The sequence below is a fragment of the Heloderma suspectum genome, chromosome 3 (genome assembly GCF_057233095.1).
Source record: "Heloderma suspectum isolate Gila_16-S chromosome 3, 16-S_ref, whole genome shotgun sequence".
Lineage (NCBI taxonomy): Eukaryota > Metazoa > Chordata > Lepidosauria > Squamata > Helodermatidae > Heloderma > Heloderma suspectum.
The window spans coordinates 41,489,727-41,504,397 of NC_139460.1; the positions used below are offsets into that span (position 1 = coordinate 41,489,727).

Consider the following 14,671-nt stretch of genomic DNA (forward strand, 5'->3'; position numbering starts at 1 on the left):
CATTATAAGTTTCTCTTTTCATAGAAAAAGTGTTAGACCTCACTCTTAAATTTACAAAAACTATCAAGTTCTAATCACCACTCTATGACCTATCACATACATCACCTTAGCACCATGGCAACAAAAATTATTCCAGTAATTAGTCATCCTTATGTCAAGGCATAATACCTGCAAAAAGGACACTTTATCCTACTGCAAGCAGTACTATCCAAGAAGCTCTTTAGCTGGTTGCTAGAGACTCTTATTCTTTGATGGCAGCCTATTATGGATACTTTAAAAAGTGCTCTTAGCTCAGCCTTCCACAACTTGGTGTCCTCCAGATGTTTTGGGCCAAATCCAATCAGCCCCAGCCAGCATGGCCAACAGTCAGGAATGCTGTAGTCCAAAATATCTGGAGAATACCAAATTGAGAACCAGCGTGGTGTAGTGGCTAGAGTGGTGGACTGGGAGCCAGAAGATCTGGGTTCTAGTCCCCACTCGGCCATGGAAGCTCACTGGGTGACTTTGGGCCAGTCACTGACTCTCAGCCCAACCTACCTAACAGGGTTGTTGTTGTGAGGATAAAATGGAGAGAAGGATTATGTATGCCGCCTTGGGTTTTTTAAAAAGAGGGAAAATGGCAGGCTATAAATGTAATAATAAATAGGGAAGGTTGCCTTAGCAGAACAGGGTACTAACTAGGGGCTACATTCACTTTGGATGAATCTTGAATTGAATGAGGCTGCTTCAGAAAGAATTGGGACGTGCCTACGAAGTGCATGTCCTCCGAATCCGTCTGAACAGAATTTGGCTCCTTCCAAAGCTTTACAAGCCATTTGGAGGGGCAAAGAGACACCAACAGTGCGTCTGCCAAAACTGATATATCTGCCACCCCAACACACAAACAAGCTGTCCATATAAGGAAAATAGGGTGTGGGGAGGGGAAGGAAGAGGGAAGGCTATAGTTTTGTGACTGACAGCTCTGTCTTCCAACAAGAGCTCTCCTTTTTTTAACTTCCAATCATAATGTTTTGTGGAGGGATGTAGAAGGGACTTATCAGAGTCCCTTCTACATCTCTTGTATTTTCACTGCAGCCTGTGAAAAGCAGAGGTATTTTCACTGCAGCCTGTGGTAGCAGAGGCGACTGCAGTGCGATGGGTTTCCAAGAATGGCTTGACAGCCTGTGGTCAATGCTTCTCCCCACTACTGCCTGCTGACATTGAGTCCCTACAAGCTGAGTTAAGCTCCTCCAGCACTTTCACATTGGCTGCCTGGTACAGGGGAGGGCAGGGCAGAATACCCATTCCTGCTGAAGGTAGTGTCTGCCAACAACACTTAATAGGGGGGCACCAGCCAGGCAACCAAGGAACAGAGCCAGTGTGGTGTAGTGGCAAGAGTGTTGGACTAGGAGCTGGGAGATCCGGGTTCTAGTCCCCACTCAGCCATGGAAGCTCACTGGGTGACTTTGGGCCAGTCACAGACTCTCAGCCCAACCCACCTCACAGGGTTGTTGTTGTGAGGATAAAATGGGGCGGAGGAGGATAATGTAAGCTGCCTTGGGTTCCTTGCAAGAGGAAAAAAGGCGGGGTATAAATGCAATAAATAAAATAAATAAATAAACAGAGCTGGGGGTGGAGATGGGAGAGAGAACTGATCTTGCCACCTCTGCTGCCTCCTCTCCTACTGTTTAATGAAAAGTCCAATGATAAGCTTGGGAGGGCACTAGGAGAGCATTCCAGGCCACTATCAAAAAAGCCCTCTCATTGCTATCCTCTGTGCCACAGAATGAGGGTGCAGTTGAGATTCTGTGGATGTTCTTAAGGTACAGGCACATACATATGGGAGGAGGCATTCCATCAGGCCCCAAGCCCTGTATACCATAGTGTCAGGGGTGTTTCTGAGAGCAGGGAGTGGGATAGCAGTTCAGATGCTGAAGGAGAACTGCCAAACATGGGGGAGGTGTTTTCCCAGGCTAGTGCAGGCATGACTAGGCCGGCTTCTCAGGTTACAAACATCCAGCTGGCTGAGGAGTGGGTCCCTCTTCACGCCCCCCCCCCGTGACAGGCAGCGAACAGGAAGAGGCGGGGTTTGGGGAGTCTGACCTAATAGATGCGAGACACGGGCGCAGAGCAAAGAGAGAAGGCAGGGGCGGAACTTAGACAGTCTACCTGATTGGCCTTGTGTGAAAAGCTGCGCTTAGAGGCCTCACGAGAGAGAGGGACCTCCCCCACCATGAGTTAGGCTAGTTATACTGCCTCCCTCTTCAAACGGCGGGCAACTCTTGTAACTACCTTTTGAATCCCCTGAAGCATTCCTTTGTAGACTGAGAGTCACTGAGAATTTGCATCTGTATGACCCTGTGAAGTAATGGATTAAAAAGTGTAGACCGAAGCCTCTTGTCTGTGTTTGTTTTCAGCGTTGAAGTAAAGTGGGGGCTAAAGGAAACCTGACAGCTTGCCCGCCATTTGAAGAGGGAGGTGGTCTCACTAGCCTAACTTAAGCGGGGGAGGTCCCTCTCTATCGTGAGGCCTCTAAGCGCAGCTTTTCACGCAACGCCAATCGGGTAGACCGTCTAAGTTCCGCCCCTGCCTTCTCTCTCTTTGCGCTGCACCTGCGTCTCGCGTCTATGAAGCCAGACACCACAAACCCCACCTCCTCCTGTTCACTGCCCATCACGGGGCGGGTGTGTGAAGAGGGACCCACATCCTCAGCCAGCTGGATGTTTGTAACCTGAGAAGCCAGCCCAGTCATGTCTGGACTAGCCTGGGAAAACACCTCCCCCATGTCTGGTGGTTCTCCTTCAGAATCTGAACTGCTATCCCACTCCCTGCGCTCAGAAACACCCCTGACACATAGGATCTTTACAGTTAGGTCTGGGGGGTGGGTGTGTGTGCATAGAAGGGTGTGCTCATGAGGAGTTACCTCATGGTGGTGCCTAAGATTTTGGAGCTCTAGTCCATGATGGGTCAGAATAGGGCCTTTAGTATCATAGCATTCACTCTGGAACTCCATTAACAGTGTAAGTTAGATACGCACAACCCTGAACCTTCTGAGTTTCCAGTACCAACAGAAAACATGCTTGTTCCAGCAAGCTTTCCAAAAACAGTGACCTTGTCTTCAGCATCCCGTAATAATATACAGTATTTTATTATGGGTTTATCCTGTATTGTTTTGAATATGACTTTAAAACTTTGTTCAATGTAAGCGCTTCATAAATATCAATGGATAAATAAATAAGCTTAAATGCAAATGTAAAGGGATATATTTTGAACATGTTTACTTTGACTATTTATGCATCTTTTGCTGCCAGTAACACATAGTGGGGGCAAGATTAGGCACAGTTATTCCTCTAAAAGCAGGAATGCCGGAGCACCTTATAGGAACACCCCCTATAACAACAGCATTCCACAAACTGGTATTTAGGTCTCTGCTCTTCAGCGATTAGGCAAAGCACAACCGAGCTGCAAAATCATACAGATTGCATCAGTACTTTGATTTTAAAGGACATTGCATTGGCATGCAACATTATCTCATATTAAGAAAACAAAATCCTGCAGGCTGTCTTCTCAATTTTCTTCTACCCTCTCCCACCCAATCCCATCTCCAGGCCTTATGAAATGTTCATCAATTTATTTCAGGTTATTACACTATTTCAAAACTAATCAATTTTGAAGCATTTTTCCAGTGAGGTTTTTCTTCACTCCTCTCAGCTGGTGTACTGTGGTTTGTTTTTATAAGATTTTTTTTCCTTTAAAAAAGGACTTAATGAATATTAAGAATGAATATATTATCCTCAAATGCCTCCAGGAAAGTTTGGCACTTTCCTAAAGCTAATGAATTATGGATGTTGAATAATTAAAGTTCTCTTTAGAAAAAATACTGCCATTATAGGAAAATGTGCAGACACTTTCAGGAAGCTTATCCAGAGCATTAGCACATATAATATGTACCTAATAAGTGGTATAGGGTACCAGTTGCTTGTCAGCATAACACACTAACACAAAAGGCATGCCTCTCATTCAAGGAAATGTTTAATTCATTTAACAGATCCACATACACCCAGCATTTCAACCTAAAGAATGAGGCTGCAAGCAGGGCCATTTATGTCCCAAATACATTACACAAATATAGTGCAAGGACAAAATGGAAGTTCAGTGAATGTAATCACCAAGACATGTCCCCATTTGCAAGTTGCTTGGACACTGGTTTCCTCAAATGATATCTGAAGGCTTCTAGCCATAAAGCTTCTATTGGCACTGCTGCCAGCAGAGGCATGTTTGGCAGGGACAGAAGAGAGGGCCTTTCCAGGGGCTACTCCCAGGCTCTGGAACTCCCTGTTGGGGGAGGCTAAGTTGGCCCCCTTCCTGTTGTCTTTCGGCCAGCAGGCAAATACATTTTTGTTTAGGTAGGCCTTTGGCATATAAGCTCATCGGCTTCTGAAAGGGGTAAGTGGGTTAATTGGTTGGCGCCGTTTATTTTATTCTTGTGTTTTTATGTTTTTACTGTATTTGTTTTTATGTTATGTTCTAATTAAGATTTTGTTTTTAATCTAGATTTTATTGTTAGCCACCTTGAGCCCCATTTTTGGGTGGAAAGGTGATATATATAGATATAGATATAGATGATAGATAGATAGATAGATAGATAGATAGATAGATAGATAGATAGATAGATATAGTGGTTGTTGTTGAGTCGTTCAGTCATGTCTGACTCTTCGTGACCCCATGGACCATACCACACCAGGCCTTCCTGTCCTGCGCTCTCTCCCGGAGCGTGCTCAAGTCCTAATATAATATAATACAATATAATATAATAAAATATGCTTTGAATGCCAGGGGCCATAGCTTCAGTCCCAGGCATCTTCAGATAGTGCTGGGAAGGACCACCACATCTGAGACCCTGGAGCCACTGCCAATCAGTACAGGTACTGCTGAGCTACAGAATTTGTTTTGCTCATTGCTGCAGGTGTAATACTGCTAATGCTTCTCTCAGTCATATGTTTTGGCAATGCCCAATAGTTGCCTCTTTGGGGAAGGAGCTTATTATACAGATAAATTTTGTACTGTAACACTCTTTAGTATTTACTGATGTACATATCCTCTTACTCTACCTGCTTAATCTACCTGGAGGTCAGCATAAATGGATTTTCTGTGCTCTTTTGACAGCTAAAAGGTTAATATTACAACATTGGAAGGATAAATACTCACCTCCTATAACACAATGGAGTGAGGGTGTATTTGAATGGGTGGTATATAGGCATCATTTGCAAATGGATGCATACATATTTCAGTGGAGGCTGCTGGCTCTGATTTCAGTGGGGCGTTGCATCCATTCTGGGTTTCAGTCAGAACCAGCCAGAACTCTAAAGGAGCTATCCCAGGTGCTGAACTCTGTCTCCAAAATAGCTTCAGTGCCTTGGATAGCTCCTTTAGAGTTCTTGCTGGTTCTGACTAAAGCCCAGAATGGATTTACAGCCCCACCAAATTTAGAGCCAGCAGCCCCCACTGATATGGATATTTGGTCTGCCTTTGTTGAAGTTAGTGGCCTGTTCCGACATCATGCTAAGCCATTATGGTTAGCATTTTTGTGCTCAGCGTGAAGTCTGAATAACGTTTTTCCCAACCATGGTCTTTTATTAACCATGGACTAGCCACACTCACTAACCATATGCTGCAACATGGTTTGCAACCCTAACCATGGCTTAGCATGATGTCTGAACAAGCCCTTGTGGTTAACTGAGTTCTACCATACAACTCCGTGGAAACAGCAGCTGAAATCAGCCCAGCTGCTCCTGCCAGTGCTCCAGAGCTCCATGGTCAAAATCTGCCTAGCAATACATGACATGGCAGCGGAGAGCCAACCTCGTCACTCTCTGTCCCCGCCCACAGTATGAAAACTGGGGAAGGGCACAAGGAGAAAAGATGCTTTTGATCCCATGCCACTGTTATTGGCACAGTGACCTTGAGCTCTTAGCACTCCCAGGCACAAACACCTGTGTCTGCTGCAATAAGGGAAAACATCCCCAGCTTGCTGGCAGCTGGCCAAGTAGTGTCATCCCTGCCTCAAACAGCGCCCCTGCCCCTAAACCTGCACCCCCCAGCCCCCATGAAGTGGTCACCCACGGCACCGAGCCCCAAGATGGCTGCTGGCTGCCACCCACAGCGGCTTCCTCTCCTGAGGCCCTCAAATGGCCACCTACAGCAGCTTCCTCTGCTGAAGCCGCTGGGATGCATGGCAGCCTGTTCAGAAGTCTGCAGTAACCATGCTGGTTAGTGAGTGGTTAGGCTAACCATGTTGTGGGTCATGGTTGCCTGCACATATGGCAGGGTTAGTGCTAGCCACTCTGTACCATGGTTAGACTAACCACCCTTTCCCAATGTGTGTCTGAACAGGGCCTATGTAGAATTTCTTTAATTTTCTAGAAAGCTGTACTTTCACAGATAGATACACATACACACACACTTCATATGTATTAATCATGTTCATAGAATCATAGAATAGTAGGGTTGGAAGGGGCCTACAAGGCCATCGAGTCCAACCCCCTGCTCAATGCAGGAATCCAAGTCAGAGCATCCCTGACAGATGGCTGTCCAGCCTCGTCTTGAATGCCTCCAGTGTGGGAGAGCCCACTACCTCCCTAGGTAATTGGTTCCATGTTGATATTTTATTTTTTTCTCTTAAGATTTTGTTTTGCTTTCTTTTGTTGAAATTTACAATAATGTTTTTGTTTTGCTTTGTTTTGTTCAAATTTACAATAATGTTTTTGTTTTGCTTTGTTTTGTTCAAATTTACAATAAAAATTAATAAACAAGTATTTCCCTGTTTAACTACAAAATCAATTGTGTATTAAAACTAAAAACTCTACAATTAGAAAATGGAAAAAGGAAATCTTCAAATACATGCTAAAATAAAACAAAAACCTGAAAAATGAGTAAGAGTTCTAAGCAGCTGAACACTTCTCTACTTAGGAGAGTTTAAATATTACTTAAAATCTGTCCACATAACAAAGAACAAATTAAATAGTAGTGCCTCATTTGGGATTTGTAAGATGCGTTAATGGCCACCAACTTAGATGGCTTCAAAAGGGGATTAGACAAATTTATGGAGGTTAAGGCTATCAATGGCTACTAGTCATGGTGACTGTATGGTATTTCCAGGACCATAGACAGTATGCCTCTGAATACCAGATGCTGGGGGAAAGTAGCATGAAAAGGTTATTGACCTCACATTATAGGAAGCCTACAGGCATAGAATCTGGTTGGCCATGATAGATAACAGGATGCTTTACTATATAGGACTTTGGTCTAATCCAGCAGAGCTCTTCTTAATGTTCTTAAGAGATACTTTAGCAAATCTTCAGTGGTACTGTGAGGGAATGTTCATCAGTCTTACATCTTTCTTGCAGAATCTTTAAAAGCAAGCATTAGTCACCCTTGGTAGATTCCATCCCCACCCCATAATTCTGTGTGAGCCACTGTCCTTGGTGTGCCTTGAGAATGAAAAAAAATGAAAACAGGCCTAGAGCAATGACTCATGCAAAGACTCATTGGGCAGCCTCCTTGTGGCATGATAAAGAAATTAATTCATCATGTCCTAGTTTATTACATTTCATACAGAATGTAGGTTTCTCAGATCTGAGACTATGACAAAACTCTTAAGACTCTACCCACTTCTTGAGATCAGGCATAATCTGAAAGATTTCCCAGATGCCCACAGAAATGTCTCTACTGTAAAAGTGCCTCCTCCTGATGTGGGGAGAAGAACAAGTCAGCTGGCAGTGTCTGCTTCCCAGAGCATAGCCAAAAAGCTGCTTAACACATTAGCCAACGTTCTATAAATCACAACAGATGGGAATTATGAGCGATTTCCCCTCTCTACGCCTCACCATTGGGGCATAGTAATCAAGGTTACAGAAAGCTGACAGTTAAACATGACACTTCTAACCTTAATACATTAGATGTTGCAAAAGGAATCAGATTTTCCTGGCGCATTGTCAGTTGCCAGTCAGAGAGTGTACTAAAAAACACTGGCAGAAGGAAGCAGAGCTCAAGGCAACATACCAGCAAATTAAGATGATTTCAGAGATTCCAATCTCTCTCAAAATAATCATGTACTTCTCTTTTTCCTTTAATAGCAGTGTTTGTTCTGTTCTTGTGCTACAATTCTATTCAGGAGTTTTGGATATGTATCTGTGCATGGACCTGCAGCCTAGAGTACTTTTTTTTAAATGCAGGTTTAAGAATGTAAGAGCATTACTGCTGGATCAGACCACCATCCTGCTTGCCATGGTGGACGACCAGTTGCCTCTGGGAAGCTCAGAAGCAGGGTATGGAGGCAATAGCCCTCGCTCATAGTTTTCATGGAGGATAAGGCTATCAGTGGTTACTCATCATGATGGCTATGTATTACCTCCAGTATTGGAAGCAGTCTGCCTCTGTATACCAGTTGCTAGGGAACATGACTGGGAGGGTGCTATTGCACTCATGTCCTACTTGTTGGCTTCCCACAGGATGCCGGCCTAGTCTTTGGTCTGATTCACAAGGATCTTCTTGTGTTCTTAAGTGGCATTATACTGACTCTGTGAACATGAAAGCTACATATAGCCAACATCCTAACAGCCATCAATAGAGTTCTCTATTGAGTTCTATAGAGTTCTCTAGCTCAGTTGATACAAAAGAGCCATGGTGTTCTTGTCTGTTGCCGTGTAGCTCCTACCTGCACACTGAGGTAACATGAGATAAACTGGACCACACCATGGCTCCTCCTTACTCAAGTATTATCGTTATAGAAGGCTGGGTGTGGAGCACAACCATAGTGTGGACTCCTCCCACAGGCTCCAGGGCTTCACAATTACTCCACTGGTTCAAGTTGGGATAGGACACTTCAGCAGTTTTTGCACCAATGGAGTAAGTTAAGAGCCCATAAATTTTTCAACCCTCTCCTAGCTCATGTTCCTAAATATTCATCTAATTAATAGCTAGCAGTATTTGCAAGGATTTTGAAGGAAACATGAAATGACTACTTTTGTACCCAACTCTAGGTTAACAGCTTGATTTAACTCTCTTGGCCCAGATGATCATCGTTCATATATGCATAATTAGGAAATCCAAAATGTATCTTAGAACTGCTGTTTTATACAGATTGTTGTTGTTTATTCGGTCAGTCGCTTCTGACTCTTCGTGACTTCATGGACCAGCCCACGCCAGAGCTTCCTGTCAGCCATCACCACCCCAGCTCCCCCAAGGTCGAGCCGTCATCTCCAGAATATCATCCATCCACCTTGCCCTTAGTCGGCCCCTTTTCCTTTTGCCTTCCACTTTCCCTACCATCAACATCTTCTCCAGGGTATCCTGTCTTCTCATTATGTGGCCAAAGTACTTCAGTTTTGCCTTTAATATCATTCCCTCAAGTGAACAGTCTGGCTTTATTTCCTGGAGTATGGACTGGTTTATACAGATGGCAATGCACATATAAAAAAAGTGATGTTCTTACCACTTTCATCTAGCAAGAAGTCATCCTGGTAACGAAACTTTTCAGGGCCGCATGCAATAAATATATCATCATCGCCAAAAAAGTCCTGAAGGCACATCACCTGCAATACAAAAAAAGCGTAATGAAACTGACATTTAATAGATGAAAACTTACAGAAAAATGGCTTCAGTACAAAAGAGATCCTACTGCAGGGACATTCCAGATCATTGCTTTAAACAACTTTTTAAAACATGAAACATTTTTACAGCGAACACTATAAGATGCAAACTTGATTCAATAATGGTATACTTTATCATGCTGCATTACAATTCTGCAACAGAAGATCTGAGGTAGGAACTTTGTGTTTTGGTATTTGCATACAATATCTCTTTAGTACCTGGTGGGTTTTAGAAATGCTTAGAATGCAGTTCCTGTTGGCAAAATATATAGCGATAAATTCAACAAAGCCTAAGGAAATGTATGGGAAGCGAACAGGATCCAGTCCAAAAAAACCAAACAAAACTATGAGCTAAGCAGTGGGGCTTCTGAACATGTTGCTTTTGAAAATAGACGCTACTGCCACTGGACAAAGTTCTCCCAAAATTGGAGTGTGGACTTCAGAAGCAGCATCCAATACGGTCCAAGAACTGCTTCCAAAAGAGATGGAAAAAACTCCATAAAATCTTTAAAAGGGAGGTAAAAATATCAGGCCACAGCCAGACACCTATCCTTAAGTCCAACATACCAACTTATATGCAAAGTGAAGTCATTCTTAGATTTTATCAGAGACAGATGAGGTAATTTCAGAAAACACCTTTCTTTCTATCCAAGCAATTACTTGTAGTATTACCAAATTATAAGTTAGCATATTGTTATGATAAACAATACATGAAAAAATGGCCAGGCCTGGTCAAGAAATAAAAATATAGTCTCCAAAGGAATAGAAACAATTCCTGAATGAACAAAAGGCTTTGTGAGTACAGTTTTATATATTTATATTATATATTTATATACAATGACAGTTATTTTGTAATAGTTTGGTTTATTTGTATAAGAGAGAGAGAGAGAGAGAGAGAGAGAGAGAGAGAGAGAGTTAAACAAGTTAATATTTCTTTAATGGATTGCTGCACAACTGGTACAAATAGAAGACAATATATTCTTTGGGCTTTTGATTGTATTTTGACAGTTTGCCTTAACAGATTAGAAATCTGTCAACTTTACTAAAAATAAAGAAAACACCTAAAGTGTGAAATACAGATTAGATTAGATGTGTCATCTAGGCATACAGAACAACTGTATCCCACAGTCATTTTATTTGATTCTCTAGACAATTTTCTCTATTGTCTTTTTTTCTGAGCAAATGGAAGACAATAGCACCATATAAGGCCCATATATAGGGCTGCAAATAATAATTTATCAATTAAATAGATTCATTATTAGATTTAATAATTTAATTGCAATTGTGAGACTGATTAACATTCTAACAGATTTTTCAAGCCATTCCTCACCCCTACTCCCAGTGTGTTCCTCCAAAGTGCAATGGAAATAAGATAAAAGATCACTTTTCCTTTTACGAATCAGTGGTAGCTTTTGTTTATTAAACTGTAGTGTTTCCTACCTTCATCTGCATCCTTAAAAACATACTGATATTGTCTGTAACATGCACATTTATTTAAATAGTCCCTTAAGAGAGCAATCCTTTGGCCCCTAGACAGCATCTAGGGAGCCATAGGATGATGCAGTTCTCCTCCTCCAGGACTGGTGTCAAAGCTCTTCCTTGGAGGAGATCTGACTGTGGCTCTCACCCAGACCCCCCATCCATTGCAGAGAGCTCTGCACCTCCCGCTCCCAGGGTTGGCATTGCAACCTCAGGAGTGGAGGAAATGGGGGGAAGGCCAGTGGGCAGGAGGGGGGGGGCATGAATTTGCTGAATCCAAAGGCCTTTCCCACCCCCAGCAAAGTGAGTGGGTTAGATGGACTCAGAGGCCTGGCTAAAATAAAAGGCATCTTCAGAGGACAGAGAGGCTAAAAAAAGCCTCTGCCGTTCCTCCTGCCCTGCCAGGCTCTTACCAGCAGGGCTTAGGATGGACAGAGGGCTCTGAGATTGCCTGTCCCACAGGGTTGCACCCTAACAAACAAATAATTAATCAACTGAAAATTCTTTAATCTGTGGACAGGTTTGACAAATACGTATTTTACAGGTGGGAACTGCTGCAAAATGTTGCAGCATGGAGGTCTCCTGTTCTGTGTTCTAGCCAGCCATTCCCTCTTCCAAGATACTGTATTCCATTCTTCCTCCTTGTTGGTTTTCCATTCCCCCACCAGCCAATCAGCATTCTATGACTAAGCATGCTCATTCCTCATGGAGTTTGGTTTGCGGGGGGGGGGGGTGTGTCTTTCCTTTCCTTTAATTTTCTGTTTTTCTGTACTTCTGAAAACTCCAAGCCTGTTGATACCTCTTTCTTGTGCATGGGTGGTATTGTTTTGGATATACAAGGTTTGGCACTTATGCTAGCAAAGTGCAATCAAATTTTTTTTTCCTTCTTAGTTCCACAATAATATTTAGGGGACAAAAGCAAAAATGAATAAGGAAAGAAATGACCTTTGGACCAGTGTTTTGTAATGGGGCTATTGCAGTTACCAGTGGGAATGTCCAAGCTGATTCGGATCAATTTTGAAGATAACATGTAGGGCTTGATACAATAAAGCACAGATATGCATGATGGGATTCCCATAGAGAAAACTCAATGCAGTGTCTTTCCTCTGTGCCCTGGTACACACACAGAGGCATCCCACTAAGCCATGTCAGGGAACTGGTGGCCTATGTGCACCTCTCATGCCCCTATCCAGCATGCATACAATCACAAGCTAGGTAAAAAATAAAGTTTTAGAGATGCATCTTTCCCCATAAAATGCTATGAAATGAGAAGAAAATGTTCTTTTGAAAACAGGCGGGAGGAAAGGATGCTACAGTGAGCAGTGTCAGTTCCTGGGGGGCCCAGCATGTCCAAGCTGTCCCAGCTGCTGACACTGGACCTGTTCATCGCTGCTCCCATCACCTTCCACTCTCTATGTAGTCATCGGGGGGGGGGGCCTGCGGTCCAGGGGTCCTGGACCATGGCCCTAAGGTGCAGCCCTACCTACATCAATACGAAACTGTGACAAACCTGTATGCTGTAGTATGCACCATATGTTTGTCAGAATGAACAGTTCCAGAATACTACTTCAAGATGCTCATTGAGTCTTCCAATGTAATCTAGACTACTTCATAAAGCACAGTTAATAATTTTTCTTTGCTTAGACTCACACTAGTCCACAAAGACACAAACAAAACAAGACAAAGCACATCTCAGGACATCTCCTTTTGTCTTCTTTTTTGGTGATGCATTTCCTCTTTTGTTCCAATGTGTAAATGGCCACCCTACGTCTGATCAGTTACTGCCATAATCAAGAACCGTTCTCCTTTTTCTTTGGAGGGAAATAGGCCCATTTCCCTCCAGTGGGAGGTGGAGAATAGTTCTTGATTGTGATAGAAGCTGATCCTGACACAGGATGGCCACTTACACATTGGAACAAAAGAGAAAATGCATCACCAAAGAAGAGGAAATGAGACATATATTAGCATAAAACCTGCATGTGCTAATTTATATGTATAGATGCAAATGTAGACACAATTACTATAATGTAGGGGTGGACAACTGAGGGAGGTACAGGGGCCATTTTTGTCCCCTGGACTGCCCTCCCCCCACAGGCCACACACCCAAAAAACAGTAATAAAAGTATTTTTAAATTGGCAGTTTGGCAATTTGTGGCTTGCTCTTTAGTGCTATGGAGTGGAAAACAGTAAAAGGGTTAAATTTAGCTTGTTTGCAAGCTAAATTCAACACTTTTTGTACTCTGTAGCTGCTACAGAGCCCTAAAAGGGTCAACTTTTGTTTGCAAACAAACAAAAGTTGACCCTTTTAGTGATCTGTAGTGCTAAATCTGCCCCCCCCCCCGTTTGAAAAACATAATTTTTTTCACTGCCACTGAATTTGGCAGTGTGGTGGGGGCACATTAGGGGATGGCAGGGACCACATGCAGCCCACAGACCACGTATTGCCCACCCCTGCTATAATGTAAATAGAAATACAATATATCTCACCATAGCAGGGAAGCCTTTTACTGGGAGCCTGCTCAGTCCTCTCATGATGAGCAACTTTAGGGGCCCTGCGCTCCCTTCTTATGGTTCTTTAGCCTTAAATCAGCCCTGGATTGATGCCTTCAAACAGAGGAAGGACACACTGCCAGGTTAGGGGGACTAAATAAAGCAGCACCAAGGATAAAATCAGGCCCCATGCTAAAACTTAATGTAGGAGCGGAGAGTGGCTAAGGAATGAGGCCACCCGATGCACTGAGCATTTAATTCTACCCAGTGACATGATAGAATATGCACAGCCTTGTCTCTCAACTGAAATCATGTGTAACAAAGTTAGGGATAGTCGAACAACTGATGTTTGAGGGAATTAGGATTCTCCAAACAACGTCTCACCACTCATCTCATCCCTGATTCCCATTTGCGACTGCTGCTCGCTTTGCATGAACAGGAAACTTGTGTAGATCAAAGAAATTCACTCAAATCTACCCAAAGCTGCACAAATCCCTCCACATTTGTGCAAGTTTGCTGCATAAACTAAAGTGGAGCTGATTCAGTCTGAGGAACTGTGCGCAACTTAGAAAATTTGCACAAATTGAACTGGGAATCAGGAACAAGATGAAAGCTAGCATGTATTCAACAATTTGTGAATATTTTTGGCAGGCACGTGCTCGTGCTCATGCTCGTATTCGGAGTGTCAAACGGGGCACGCTGGCATGTTTTGTGAGCAAAAACGAAATTCTCATACATCCCTACATAGACAGTGCTCAAAGTGAGGGGAGATGGCATTCCACTTCTTTTCAGGTCAACCTAAAACCACCCTCTTTCTTTTCATTGTAAACCTAGCCCAGGATATGACACAGAGAGGGGTTATGTCAGAATGGCAAAAAAGGCAATTTACCCAGGCCAGAGCTGTCTATGGAGCTGGAAGAGGCAGACAGGCATTTGGACAGACAGCTTCCTCTTCCTCTAACAAATGAAGCCCCATGTCCAACTGAGCCACTGTTAGTTTTAGGCCTTGGAGGAAGAGGAAGCTGTCTGTCCAAGTGCCTGCCTCTCCTAGCTCCACAAAGCAGGGCTGGCTT

General features: G+C 43.3%; 1 protein-coding gene across 2 annotated transcripts in view; it reads right to left on the bottom strand.

The window, feature by feature from the left end:
- DCLK1 (doublecortin like kinase 1) overlaps positions 1-14,671 on the bottom strand; it is a 288,776-nt gene that overhangs the window by 137,141 nt on the left and 136,964 nt on the right. For both annotated transcript variants that reach the window (XM_084843017.1, XM_084843018.1), the window contains exon 4: positions 9,473-9,572. In XM_084843017.1, the coding sequence (XP_084699143.1) occupies positions 9,473-9,572 (100 nt within the window). The remainder of the gene's footprint in view (positions 1-9,472; positions 9,573-14,671) is intronic.